This window comes from Eleginops maclovinus, chromosome 9 (assembly GCF_036324505.1).
Source record: "Eleginops maclovinus isolate JMC-PN-2008 ecotype Puerto Natales chromosome 9, JC_Emac_rtc_rv5, whole genome shotgun sequence".
Lineage (NCBI taxonomy): Eukaryota > Metazoa > Chordata > Actinopteri > Perciformes > Eleginopidae > Eleginops > Eleginops maclovinus.
In genome coordinates, this window is record NC_086357.1 from 23,351,202 (window position 1) to 23,366,069 (window position 14,868).

General features: G+C 40.1%; 1 protein-coding gene across 1 annotated transcript; it reads left to right on the forward strand.

Annotated features, from left to right (window-relative positions):
* Positions 1-879: 879 nt before the first annotated feature.
* On the forward strand, positions 880-14,776 carry sh3gl1b (SH3-domain GRB2-like 1b). Its single transcript, XM_063890973.1, has 9 exons — positions 880-1,268; positions 6,516-6,584; positions 7,338-7,410; positions 7,789-7,932; positions 8,297-8,430; positions 8,520-8,678; positions 9,581-9,684; positions 9,830-9,963; positions 12,022-14,776. The coding sequence occupies exons 1-9, from the start codon at positions 1,224-1,226 to the stop codon at positions 12,213-12,215; spliced, it is 1,056 nt and encodes a 351-aa protein (XP_063747043.1). The 5' UTR covers positions 880-1,223; the 3' UTR covers positions 12,216-14,776.
* Positions 14,777-14,868: the final 92 nt, after the last annotated feature.

Here is a 14,868-nt window from a genome sequence, read left to right on the forward strand (position 1 = left end):
TGTTTAAGTATTATTTAATTAGTTTTGGAAGTATCCACCTCTAAAACGCCTGGCATATATATTTATAACCCAATCCGTTGTGGACATCTCTAAGTACAATTGATGTTTTAAACTGCCCTCCAGGACCCAGAAACTCCAGGCTTACATTTTGTCAAGTGGTTTGCATCAATTCCATATCTAATTCAATAGTGTTTGAGGGTTTGTGTCAGGGTTGAAGGTAAGGACCCAAAAGCAGTATTAAAAACAGGAAGCAGCTAAACTTAAGACAATGCATTAATTCATTTAATTTAATTCTACACAGCAAGTCTTGAGCAAAGTGGTATAGAAAAACTCTTAACCCTGCACAGGAGGAATTGGGTGGAAATTACCCAGGTGCTTATGTTTTACTCTTGCAAGTTAACCAGCTAAAGGCGTCATAAACATAAAACAATATAATTTGTTTCAGTTAATTAGGACCTCTTAGTTATTTCTTTACACATAAAAAAGGCTGTTGTTGCCTGAGGCTGTGAACATCTGCTCTGTATCTTAATGTGCACAAAGGAGGGAAGGCACGCCATGTTAGACATGGTTCACTTTCAATCGTTTGATTTATGTGAAGCAAATATGTTTCTTGTTCTGAGTTTAAAGCTTTATGGTTTTTCGCGTCAGCTAAATGAAATGTAAGGTAATGCATTAAGACATGATATACATAAACTATTCTAATTGCAATTGTCTCTGCTAATTAGGACCTTTTAGTTGTTTCTTTAGAGATAAAAAAAAAGGCTGATGTTGGCCGAGGCTGTGAACATCTGGTCTGTAAATCCAGACGGGGTTTCCTGCTCCACCCAGCAGGGGGCGGTGTGCACTAACGGAAGACCAGTCTGCTACTATCTGATCTAAACTCGAGAGACTGATTTTACTTCAAAGTGGCTGGTCCAGATTTGATACTCTGTAAAACTTACACGTTTCTCTTAAATTTTGAATTAGTTCGGAAGATATTTTGCAGTATTTTGCACATTTCGCTCCGTTATCTTCCGTGACAGTGGGAACAATCATCCTCGACGTTGACGTGGTCAGTTTGCGTGTCCCGACTTGGAGTGACGGCTGTGCAGTCCTATGATTCCTCCTAAACAATTTTTTTTTTTTTGCACTGGCCCTCTTTTTCTAACAAACTATTACGCTAACTTTAGTTCTAACCTATTTTACACCTCTGTCGGAAGTTGAAGACAAAGCCGGAGCTCAAGATGTCGGTAGCGGGCTTCAAGAAGCAGTTTTATAAAGCCAGCCAGGTTTGCAAAACTTTTCTTCTAGCTAGCTAACTGTCATGTAGCTACCTAGCTATAGTTAGCATTATTAGCTAGCAGTTTATAGTTGGCTAATGTTAATAACGCTTTGTTAATGTAGCTATTACTGTGTGGTGACAACATACCAACAACATACTAACATTGGAAACGGGTTGTACCAGTGTGTTGAATGTCAGTGTTATGTTTAGTTGGCACTTTGTGTTCTTTTTCAGCTTAAAGTTTATGAGCATCTCTCGGACATGGTTTGCATTAACTGAACTAACTATCTTGAGCTAATGCTAAGGGACGTCTTTGTGCTATTAGCTGTTTACAGTTGTTTCATATTGTGTTTTTTTTACGGCTAACTTACCCGGTATTGCACCGATTCAGTAAGTACACATCCTGTGGTAAACCATTACCAGCCTTGGGGTGAGTCAGGGATCTGAGAATGAAATAACAATACAGGAAAAAGCCCATGCATTATACAGACACATTAGGTTAACAGTTCTCTTTATAATGGGAAAAATCATTTACTTGTGTGAGTGAATGTTTCTTAAACGTAAGGTTTTCGTAATGCTTTTCTTCAGTGAAGTCCAGTTAGCTTTGTCTAGCAGTGTTGTTTTAATCTTTGGTTTAGTTTTGTTTACAGATCAATAGTAAGGGCAGTCACGGAGAGACACATTAAGTGCACCGTTTTCTTTATAATAAGAAAGATCACTTTGTGAGTTAGTGTAACATAAACACTAGGTTTTGGTCATGCTTCTTTGCAGGGAAGACCCAGTTACCTATTTTCCAGCCGGTTTAGTCTTTTGTGTAGTGACACAGATCCATTATTAGGGCACTTTAGGAGAGACATCTAAAATACCTATAGGTTAGAAATGGCACTGAGTGATAGGAATAAAAACCATCTTTCAGTGTCTAAACCTTGGTGTAAATGTTTTTAATTTTGCCCTGCTCTTTCTGTTATGGGCGGGGACGATTTAAGACATTTTTTTGTTCAGCCTCTTTTTTCTTCCTACCCCTGCTGATCTAAGCAGGAAAAACATTTGGTTGCTGCCCTAGCTTCCTGTCAGGAACAGACTCAGACCCCTGTTGGTTTGGTTATGAGGAAAAATTATATGATTTAGAGCCAGTTGTGTTAGTAGTGTTGGTACTGACTGTATGGCAGGGATCAGTAAAGGTGTTTGGTGGGGAGGATTAAGTGGATTAGTGCATGTGAAAGTGATCTAAGTATTGGTGCAGGGAAGGAGGCAGAAAGAGTGTCCTTTCCTTTTATTTCACTGCAATGCAGCTTCTTTTCTTGCCAAACTCCATGAGAGTCAATAAAACTTGACATAGCTTGGATGTTCTTTACTGGAGGCATGCAGGAAGTTGGCTGTGGAAATGGTATCTGTGTCCTCTAGCTTCAAACATCCTTGTTTTTCTTTCTGTCTTTCGCTCTCATCTGTTTTCAAAGAATTAATCTCTACACTAAATCTTAAAAAACGTGAAACGTCTGCCTCAAAGGGCAGTTAAAGCAAAAACAACATTACAAACAATAACGTATGGGCGTGACAGTGTTTACTCCTGAATGGAGAAGACAGATTGGACAGTATAGGCCATATTTGTGCTGGATATCAACTTCTATTCAAGTACTGATATAATCAAGTCCTCTGGTTCTCTAATGTGTAATGTTATCGCTGATTAAAAGGAAAGTATGCTCACATTGAGAACATCAAACCTTAACTACGGGATAATACCAAACAAGTTATCTGTTTCTACTTGTTAAATGGTTGACCCAGAAGCAAAGTGTTGCAATGAACCAGCTTACATGAGGATCGCTCATTCAAAAGTGTATTAATTTTAATGTTTATTACACAAAAAAGCACCATCTCAAAGCTCTGGAGATGCAGGTCACTGCTGCTGGCCTTGCCTTCAGTTTTATACTGCACAAAAAACAGCTGAGCAGAGGGGTCCCGTTATACTGTGTTCAGTTATCAGAAAATAATGTAAACCTGCCAGCCAAGCAATTTCAGAATTCCAAAGTAACCATAGTGTAAATTGTTATTATCCAGTGGTTATCTTTTACCATTACAATTGCAAGGTAAAAAGTTAAAATGCAGTGTTCATGTAACAAAGTAACCATCAGGAGTGTGTGTATTTTTTCAAACAGGTAGAAATCACACTAACACACCGTTGAATCAGGACACAGTAGGTTACAGGTGTGTTAATTGAAGGTAGATTAGAGTTTGTTGCAGAATGCAGACTTCAGCTTCATTGAATTATCCTGGATTAATCCCCATGACTGATAATCTGTCTTTATTGTAATCCTCCCCTTGGAAAATATTCCTCCCAAACTAGATAAAGTCATGATACAGGTGCTGGTGGGATACTGCGGTGACAGGTTTCTGTCCAAATAAAAGAGGAAATGGTAGTTGTTATTGGCTTACTGATTTACTAGAGCCAGGAAAGAGTTGAATTTCAAATGCAGGAAGGTGGAAAAATATGTTACCATGTGTCAACAGACATTATAAGAGAAGTAAGAATAAAGGAAAACTAAGAAAATCCGAAACAGTTTAATTGGCCGGATAAGAGTACACATTCACAGCATTAGCTTAACACCTGATAACAGGAACATGGTCTTCCTCTCAAATGGGTTTTGCTCAGACACTGTTGTTGCAGAGCTCTCTTTTTATATCTAGCTTTGAGCGCAACTCACACCCACTGACCTGGTTTCCATGTACAGTATTCTAGACAGAATGTGTTTTCTGTGTTTAACCTGTTTTTTGTACTCTTTTAAAAAAAATGTTTTATCTGTGTTTACATTAAAAATACATTTGCTTTGACAATAGCACCAAAGCATATAATGCTAAACAAATAAAAGGAGTATTCTATGTGGAAGAAAGCAGCTGAAAACAATGTTTTTCCCTTCCAGCTGATGTTTACCGGCTGATGTGCGTAATGCTATTTTGGTATGTTGTAAAACATCTTCAGGGTCTTTAAATCTTCCAGCGATCTGAAGCCTTAAACGATGCTTTATGATAACGTAGTAGCATTTAACTAACTGCTACTAGTAGCTTAAATACCCAGTCATTATGATGAAAAAGATAGCTGTTATAGACAGATCCCTCTGTGTAGTTCTGTGTGTTTATACCAAAACTTCCAGTTGAAGACCTTTGTGTGGATGTTTTTGAGCTCCAGTCCTTTGAGCCTGTGTGCATGTAAATAGTCATGTTACACTTGCATGAGAACTTGGATGTTTTCATTTGCAGGAGAGTAATAACTGGCCATTTCCCAATCCGAACATCAGAAAAGATTAATATCTCAACTTCAATGACTTACCAAAGAAATACTGATGTACCCCGCCCCAAATTAAATGTGTTACCCTCCCTAAAAGTCTTGTAAGGCTGACTAGAGCGTTGGAAAAGATAAGATAGTAAAAATGTAGGCGTGCGCACTGCAATCCTAACCCAGATGTAAGGAGTCAAATGTTAAGTAGACGGAGAGCTGAGGGTGTATCTTTACTTGTGACCTGAACCCCCCCAGGCCCCCTGTCATGTGCTTTCCACATACAGCAGATATTCAGCTGTGGTGATCGCCCACAAGCCACTGCTGTGGAGAGAGTGAACAATTTGTATTTAATCGCTTTGTTTCTCAGAACAGGTAAAAGCTAAACCATCCCTAATGATCAAACCCGTATACTTAAAGCTATGAAAAGAAAGAAAGATGTACTTTTATTAATCTTTGTGGGGAAATTCAAGAACTCTGCATTCGACGCATCGTAGTGTTGGAGCAGTGGGCTGCCATATGTACGGCACCAAGGGAGCAGTGTAGGGAACGGCGCCTTGCTCAGGGACACCACTGGAACTCTTGGTCTTTTGGGGACCTGAACTGGTGACCTTCCAGTTCCCAGGCCAAGCCCCTAACCACTTTACCACCACCGCCTCTGTAAATCTTTGTGGCTACATACGACACTCTACTGTTCACTCGCACATTGTGATATATCCTTTGAATAAGCACCTCCCTCAGACCCAGTAATTCTTGGTTATTCCAGTAATCCTAGTCAGCAGTTTGTAGGAAATGACTCAAACTTCCTTAGCTCCATCGCAGAAGACTGAAATTTAAAAAGTAGGGACAAATTTTGTCTTCATATTTTAACCAAAACATTTGAAAATGTCAAATTAACCGTGAGTGTTTCAGCACATAACATCAATTGGCAAATATATAAAGGTGTCAGTAGGAAATGTGATAGATTTCTTAGCCTTTGTATTATAGGTTAAGTCCTACAACTGTGCAGTTGTCTCAAAACGTATCTGTTAAATTTGTAAAAGAATCCCTCATTGTTAATATACTTTATTTTGAAGGACAGTAAAAGCCTCACATCAAAGATTCTAGAGACATTTACTGAAGTGTTAATGAGAATACAACCCAAATACTTTCAAAATGATTCATCCCTCTTTCAAGGCCTCTTTGGCAGTCTTTAATTAAATGTCCAGACAGTGCCCCCCCTGTTAGAACTGTAGGGGAAACAATTGGACATTAAAATCACGGTTGTAACTACCTCCCACAAAACCTAAATGCACTAGATGAAAGCAGATGAATTACACCCCGGTGTGACACATGGCAAAAACCTGAGAGAAAGTAATCCTTGTGGTTGACTTTTGTCTTTGCAGAAAGTCTGCAAGTGACTCTTTTTCTATAGTCTTCGTTGTTGTGTTGGGGGTGGTCTTTGTGCCAGAGAAACTCAGATATGGAAGCATGCAGCTCATGGACACAACAGTCAAGGTTATCACTATCTTGAAGCCAAAGCAAGAAGAGTTGAATTAATTTTTCAGTTCCATGTGAGTAACTTCTCTGAAAACGCATGAATCCTGCTCACACTTTGAGGAATTAGCCAAGAAAGATGTTTCATAACAACATGTTTTCTACTTAAAAGTAACAAGAGTTTGCTGGGTCAACATTTCCTCATCCTGCAAAATCTAAACAACAGGAATTGCCTAACACGGCTCTTGTGGTTGTTTTTATTAATATGTTATCTGCTTCTAAAACCCTATCCTAAAGTCACTTGATGAGTTAGGGTTTGTACAGGACAGGAACACAATGTGATCACATGCATTTGGCAACAAAAAAAGAGTTGAGTTTCTAATGTTTTGCACAGAGCATTAATGAGCGTTTCCACACTCAAATAGAAACCTGCATTAATTAATGAGCAATCTGTCTGTCGTTTCTCCCCCTTTCTCCTTTCTCTCCTTCTCTTTCTGTCTCTCCCTCCAGCTGGTAAGTGAGAAAGTCGGAGGTGCAGAAGGAACCAAACTAGATGATGACTTCAGAGACTTGGAACGGGTAAGAGAGGCATGTTTGTATGGTTAGGTTTACACACAGTAAACAAGAATACCGCTGTGTCTGTGGGACTTGGTTCTTGATGTTTAGACCTTGTTAAAAACACTACATTGTCTTCTGCTGGTCGGAAAAAAGGTTTCTGAAAGCCTTTAAAACTGTTGATCAAACCAGAAGCAATTCTATCAACAACAGTTTGTTTTCAAGCAACATTTTACAACTGCCCAAAGGTGAATATATGCCAATATATTTAGTCTTTTGGTATGATGGGTGATTGACTGTCTTTGGGTTTGGACTGACAGACAGACCAAACTGTTGAAGACATAACTTTAAACTGTTGTACACCATCTTTTATTTGAAAGAGCCATAAAATAACCAACGGCTAAACTGATAATGCACTTCTTTATTGTGTGCAGTATTAGTTAACATTTTTGATATAGTTTGTCAATGAAAACAGGATTGCATCTGATATGTTCAAGATATTAAGAGTACTTAAGAAAGGATTCATCTCTCAGGCGTCAGACAGCATTGTTACTGCTATTACCATAATATACATAACGTGGACGGTATCCAAACGTGATGAGAATGAACATGACTCCATTTACTGTATCTAAATACTCAAAACTCTGTGTATGAACCAAGCAAGCAATAGTTCCCGTTGCTATATTGTTTACTAAATGTTGTGTGGTTACAGTAGCTCTGTTGTACACTTGTGATGTGTGTGTGTGTGTGTGTGTGTTTGCTTGCTGTGTTTTGTAGAAAGTAGATGTGACGAGTAAAGCGGTAATGGAGGTAATCTCCAAAACATCAGAGTACCTTCAGCCCAACCCAGGTGAGAAGACAACCGGTTTCCTTTCAATCATTTAAAGTGTTTGTGTTTTTGGGATGTGAGAGAGACAAAGAGGTATGGAAAGAAAAGGAAGGAGGTAGGCTGTCTCTCGTAATGTTTCTGCACGGTTTTGATAACTTTCTTGGAGCGCTGCTTTGCCCCTTTTTGAACCACCCACCCCGGACCCCATGACCATTCAACGCTACAAAATGATTTGAATGTGCATGCTGTGATTTTATTGTCTCTGCCACTCTGTTAGAAACATACAATAATGCACATGCATGTAAATCAGCTGACAGCCTGTGTTGACCGGTAGCGTGTCGATCAGCGCTTCTCAAGTTCAAACAATGTGATGACATGTATTTTACATCCTTTCCGCAGCATCACGGGCCAAACTGTCCATGTTGAACACCATGTCTAAGATCCGCGGCCAGGTGAAGAACCCGGGCTACCCTCAGGCCGAGGGGCTGCTGGGGGAATGTATGGGCAAGTATGGACGGGATCTCGGAGAGGACACTAACTTTGGTAAGATCTGTGTGTGTGTGTGTGTGTGTGTGTGTGTGTGTGTGTGTGTGTGTGTGTGTGTGTGTGTGTGTGTGTGTGTGTGTGTGTGGTGTGTGTGACGGTGAATTCCTGCTGCAGGCTTTGTTGTGATGAGTTATTGGGTGTGTGTAGTGTGCATGTGTTATAAGCTGACTGATAGATTGCATTACGGATTACTGTGCTTCGAAATGCTTTCTTACTACTTGAGGTATCTTATCCGTGTCTGTGTGTGGTTTCGTTGGATGCTATCTGTAACTTTACGTGTGGTCTGATGGTGATTTAATTTTGTGGTAGAATATAAATCTACTATATCACTGAGCTAATGATTACTGTCTGTGTGGCTCAGGCGGAGCGCTAGTAGATGTTGGAGAGTCCATGAAGAGAATGGCCGAAGTCAAAGACTCCCTAGATATCGATGTCAAACAGAACTTCATTGACCCGTTGCAAGGGCTCTGTGACAAAGACCTCAGAGAAATACAGGTACATTGACCACATCATTTCTTCTGAATGTTAGATTTAAATTAAAGGCAAGATAATGAACCCTGAACCTCCTCCTCTTACCATGTCAGCATCATCTGAAGAAGCTGGAAGGACGCCGCTTGGACTACGATTACAAGAAAAAGCGCCAGGGCAAGATTCCAGATGAGGAGCTGCGGCAGGCCCTGGAGAAGTTTCACGAGTCAAAGGAAGTGGCTGAGACGAGCATGTACAACCTGCTGGAGACTGATGTGAGGACTGATTTATTACTGTTTGGTTTGTTGTGTTACAGTCTGTCCTGAAGAATTGTTTTAAACTTGATACTTCCTCTGTGCACTCCATCGTTAAAGTACAAAGTGGAACTACATCCAAAAGTAATTACCCCTTTCCTCATATAAGAACACAGCCTCTGGTGGGTGAAAGCAAGTCTTACTAAACACAGCATTTGTTACATTACCCCTCTTCTAACACAGTGAAAACATGTCAATAGTTTCACCTGTAAAACAATCGAACTGGAGATACATTTTTTTTGGTTAGCTTTAGTTGACATTAAACCCCCATTCAAGTTTAGGAATTATCATTTGTTTGCCATGCACATAAATGCCTGGAGGTCTACATTGATCTGAGCTTTCTGTTATACGACAGCATGGGTGATGGTTTGATTTTAAAAGTGAAGAATAGTTGACCCTTCTAATAAATATATGAAAATTACATTTGCTGCCATGAGGAAGTCTGTCTGTTCTCGTTTAGGTTTATGATGTTCCCCAAGACTATATATATTCTATTTGCGTCAAATTTGAGCGGGAATCATAGTTTTCTAGAAGTATGACAAAATAATCTGGAATCAAAGTGTACCAACTAGCATGAGATGTGGATAAAAAGTTCACTTTGAGTAAAGATGTATCACATGTGAGTGCTGTACACGGCAGCCTTCATGAAATGTGCTGTTTATGAAACAGAAGAAATGGAGCTGTTTATTCATTGGAAGGACAAAAGCAGTTACCTGAGCGAGGTGATGATTATCTTGTGTATGTGCTGATTTTGTGTGTGTGTGTGTGTGTGTGTGTGTGTGTGTGTGTGTGTGTGTGTGTGTGTGTGTGTGTGTGTGTGTGTGTGTGTGTGTGTGTGTGTGTGTGTGTGTGTGTGTGTGTAGATAGAGCAGGTGAGCCAGCTCTCCTCCCTGGTGGAGTCTCAGCTGCAGTACCACAGGCAGGCGGTGCAGGTGCTGGAGGAGCTTTCTGACAAACTCAGAGACAGGTGCAGTAATGACCAACACAATGTGAACTACATCTGAGTGTGTGGCTTTCTGCTTAGAGTTGTTCTAGTAACTCCGAACATGGTTTTATATTTATTTTGGAGGATTAAAAAGACAAAACTGACACCAACATATCTTTTTGATTAGGATGAGTGATGCTCAGACTCGCCCAAGACGTGAATACACACCTAAACCCAAACCTATCTTCGACTTCGGAGAAGATAACCATTCAAATGGCGGATTCTCAACTTCAATGGCCCCCCCACCTTCACGCAATTCAGGTAAGAAACAGCAGATGGGCTCTTTTTTTGTAAAGCTCTAAACAAAGATGTTGTTGAGAGCCAGAGAGCTGATAATGTCCCGACAAAACAAAGAACAAAATAAGGTCAGTCTCTTGGGCAGGATATTATCCTTACAATGACTCAAAGCCACACAAAAAGGCAGAACAACATGTGTAGAAAAAGAGCTGCCATAGCAGAGTTCCAACAGCAATAAAAGCTCCAGCTGTTTCTACACAAACACACGATGGACTCAGCCAAAATAGCGTGCCTGCGATGAACACACTCCTAAGAATTCTAACAGAAGCTTAACTGGAAAAAAAGTGTCAGCCTTGCTCGAGACCTGCAACCAATCAGTGCCACTGAGCACAAATATGTGAACAAAATAAATTCTATGGTACTATTGAGACAAGACTGATGCTTTATTCTCAAATACACTCAGTTAATAAACATGAGCGCACTGACGTCTGTTTCAGCATTGGGTGGGAAGTGTGTGTGAGTGTGTGTCCTGCTTTATCATTTGGCCTTTCTCCAACTGACCTTGTTCCTCTTTCCTGTGATATCATCAGAGCCTTCTTTTCAGTCGGCCCTATTGTCCTTTCGGAAAGCCAGATTGTGTGAGTCACAAAGTGCGGGACGTTTTTTTTTCGTCATCACAACTCTTGTGAAACGGTCCAGTGTGCTTGCATGGCTTCTGGTGTGAAATGTGGGAAGTAGGAGACAAGTTGCTTCTCACAGGTTCGACACATAATTGGTGGTTTGTGGCGCAGGTAGAGTTGAACTGCATGAAAGAAGTTTTGAATGCTTTTCACATCCTGTTCTTTGCTTACTAACTTGACTTACTTAAAGTTCTCTACACTTTCTAAACCACTGACTGAAACATGCAGCGGATCAACAACTCCCAAGAACAGTCAGGATCTAATTAAGTGAAAAAAATCCAACTACCCATTTCTTCCCCTTATTTCTGCCTATGAGATCATCACAAAATAAATATATATTACTGGTCCTATTATATTATATATAGAATCTCCCTTGGTTATTATTTGTATTGTCCCTCAGCTGTAATAGAACTGTTAAAAAGGACTAATAAAGTTGCTTGTTAGCTGGTTAAAATAAAGTTATGTTTTTCCTTTTTTTTGGGCACGACACGCTTTGGGTTGGTGAGTTCTGAATATACAGTAGGGGTCACATTAGGTTTTATTATTCCACACAGATGCACCATAGGAATTTCCAAATAATTAAATACACATTGATTCAGATCGGTGTGGTGTTGCAAGAAACTGTTGTAAATATAAATCCCCCACACAAGCAGTTGATGTAAATATGGGTCATATTTGCTTATAGCTAATTAGAGCATTCATGAGTTTATCAAACTGCTTGTCAGACTTCTTAAGGACACAACTTTGCAGTTATTGGCGTTCTTATATGACCTACTTAGAGAAATGTTTGTAATAATCTGAAGTTGCTTCAGAGTGGGGTTCTCTTCACTCTGGTGTTTACATTTGTTTTTCCTGTCCCTGTAAACTGATACAGTATGGAGTAAACGCAGAGAAAGAGTGACCAGAGCTTTCCCCGCCTCTGGCCTGCGCTGCAGTCTGTGGGGGGGGGGGGGGGGGGACTCTATACAATGAGAAAATTGTTTGGAGACAAAAAAGCCCAGTTTGTGTTTGTGTCACAGTGAAAGGGATGGATTGAGGAAACGACGGATAGTAAAATACAGAAACATGGTGTCAGGAGGTTTGTTTTTCATGCATTGCATTGCTGTGTTGAAGTGATACTAACATGAAAGTAGAGTTCATACTTGTTTATATATAAATATCATTTGGGGATTTTTGCCTTTGCGGACCTTTTTACATGCACTAAAACCTATATGACACACTACATGAAAGGTAACACCCAAGACATCATAACATGGCCCCATTTAATGTGTGCAATGTGACAACCTTTTCCTGAAATGGCTCTGCCTAGGGCTGATGTAAGGAAAATCCAATATTATATATTTGACCGAATACCTCGATATTTTACCCTCATTTTGTAATTTCTCCATTCTTGTTTCCTTAGCCCCTGAGCAGCCGAGCTGTAAGGCGCTGTACGACTTTGATCCCGAGAACGAGGGAGAGCTGGGCTTCCGTGAGGGCGATATCATCACCCTGACCAACCAGATCGACGAGAACTGGTACGAGGGCATGCTGAACAACCAGTCGGGATTCTTCCCTCTCAACTACGTTGACGTCCTCGTCCCGTTGCCACACTAATCTAAAGCAAGATAAGGAGGAGACTGATGGAGAGGAGGAGGGCAGAGCAAGTAGATTAAGCAGAGAGAAAGGAAAGCGATTCCAAGGGACGGTCCGCAGAATATTCATTTTCACCTTCAGCTCCAACGTCGCCATCACAGACAAAGCGCTTTTTTGTCATATGGAGTCCTGGAGAGTCACAATTCAAAGTCCAGACCAGGATTAAACCCTGTTCCACACAAAGGTAAACGGCTCTGAGATGGACACAAAATGTCATCACGCGTTTCCCTGGCAGTCAGAAACATTTCCTGAGGACGAACTGATACACATTTCTAAGAATTACACGTCTTTTTACCACAAATTAGTGATATCAGAAAGATGACTGTATAAAATCAGGTGATTATTACGGGGTGATACATTCACATCATCCTCTTTTTTTACGTGCCTGCAGTCTGTTTCAAAACTCAGGTTAGTAACCAACCTAACAGTCAGTTTTCAGACTGAAGAGGCAAGCCTCAGTAAATACCAGTTGTTTTTTGACTGAATATTGTCCTCATTTCTGGCCTGGAGTTCATGTCTTGATGCCACCTGCTGGTGAGATTAAGTGTTACCTTTACCTAAACTAAAATGGAACCACACACAGCTAGATTTGGAGTTTATCTAGCAGAAACATTGCATTTGTTTATTAGAAACAAGAAGAAATTGTCCTCATATTTTCCGGGTTGGGGCTATTTGTAATGCCCCTTTTAAAAGATCAAAGTCTAAGCTATTTCCTGATTATAGCTTCAAAAGACAACAGGCTTCATACAGTGGTGTCCTTATTTTATTTCAGTTTTTTGTTTCTGTAGTATCAACTTACTACAGTACTTTCAGAAGTAGAACTGCTTACTGAATATGTGAGAACTTGTTGTAATTGCACCTTGCTCCTCAAATGAGATTGATGTGTGTGTGTGTGTGTGTGTGTGTGTGTGTGTGTGTGTGTGTGTGTGACAGACTTTACTCCACCATTACACACGGACCCAAAGTTTAAATGCAGACGTTGCACCTTTTTGTCGCTCGAGGCAGGCGTGTGTTCGTCGTCTAGAGATGCAGGATGATTATTTGTTTGGTGGTCGTCTGATAGTCTGTTCGATGGAGGAGACAGAGCCAAAAAGTTTTTATAAAATGCAATAGAAACATCGCTCGGTGCGCCGGTTTGTTCAAAGTATTCTGTAACATAGCCATATATTCATTTAGTTTTGGACCTGTTTGCCTCAGCATGTTCAGCCTTGTTTTCTTATATTGGTCTGTTGATCCGTTTTAGGCGCCTGAATATCGATTACACTGCTGGTCGGTGTTTCATATTCATCACTTAGTGTCCCACTATTTCCTGTCTATTGTCTTTGATAATGTGAAACTCCTCTGTGCTTCGTTACTTCCTCTGACCCTGTGATTCTGGTGATGGACAATGTTCTTAAAAAAAATAAATTTATTTGTCAGTACGTTGGGCTGATGTACAGCAGACAGGCGAGGTTTCTGTTTAGCTAGTCTATTCCGACAAGGCTGGTTTCTTGTTCTGGATTTAACCACACCTGCAGAATCTAACCCAACACACACTGTACATTATGAGGGAAAGACCTGGAGTGAAAGGGAAAACATCAAGGGAAAAATAATTGTCCATTTTGACTAGATTTGGAGACTCTTGTTACTAAACATGAAGCGTATCGTTGGTCAAGCTGATTATGATTTGTCTGGAGGAAAAAACGTTTTAGGTGTGATTGACAAATGTGTGCTCCTCACTGTTTGTTCCCTAATTATAATCTGTGTTTGTCCATCACTCCGCCAAACACTTCCCCCGCTCCTCCGTCTGGTCCTTGTCTAATATGTTTACATCTCTGTTCTTACTACTTTTCAATGTTTGTATCAAGTTCAGGGTAAAGGACTGCAGGAGGTGCTGTCTGGGTCTCACTGTTATCAACACGTCCTTGATAGCTTTGTTTTAGTGCCTTTTGGAAAAATGGGAAAGGAGGGGAAAGTACCACAACTAATCCAGCAACCAAAACCTAACCTAGCCCCTTAAGAACAGGGTCAAGATTTCTTTTTCTACTTTTTATTTCTAGCCGTTGGCACTTCCTGTGTAAAGATGAAATGCATGTGTGCTCATTTCTGCACATTTGTGACACTACAGGCAGTTTCCCGGACTCGTGTTGTTTAGACTAATGTGAGCTTTATCAGCGGAAACTGCTTTTTCATGTAGATTTTAATCCATGTTTGGATAAAATGTCCCTCTGATTATTTGTTTAAAGGGCTATGTATTTGATTAATCAGTCTTAAGTGCTCTTTTGAACAGCGTTAAATCATTCTGGCTCTATATAGTATTATTTTTTATATACAAGACCTAAAACATTTAAATTAATCTTTGCATGTAGTCCTATATTACACCGTGTACATGTATGTCTTTAGATTTAAGTCGCCTTTTCCCTGTCGGTATGAGTACAGACTTTAACAGCAATATTTTGTCTTTTATTATCAAAGTATTTGTACCTGCTTCTTTCTTGTCCTGTCCCGACCCCTTCTTACAATAAATAAAAAAGAAAAATGTATTGATTGTGGCATATCAATCGGGAGGTTTTCACACCATTGTGGCCGGCTGTGAGTTAGCATTTCTTACATAGATTTACTAAGACTCTTAGTA

Bases quoted from the DNA above. Each gene is read 5' to 3' on its own strand.
- sh3gl1b (XM_063890973.1), top strand. From the start codon at position 1,224: ATGTCGGTAGCGGGCTTCAAGAAGCAGTTTTATAAAGCCAGCCAG. The intron at 8,431-8,519 runs GTACATTGACCA...TTACCATGTCAG, and splicing joins AAGACCTCAGAGAAATACAG to CATCATCTGAAGAAGCTGGA. The intron at 8,679-9,580 runs GTGAGGACTGAT...GTGTGTGTGTAG, and splicing joins ACAACCTGCTGGAGACTGAT to ATAGAGCAGGTGAGCCAGCT.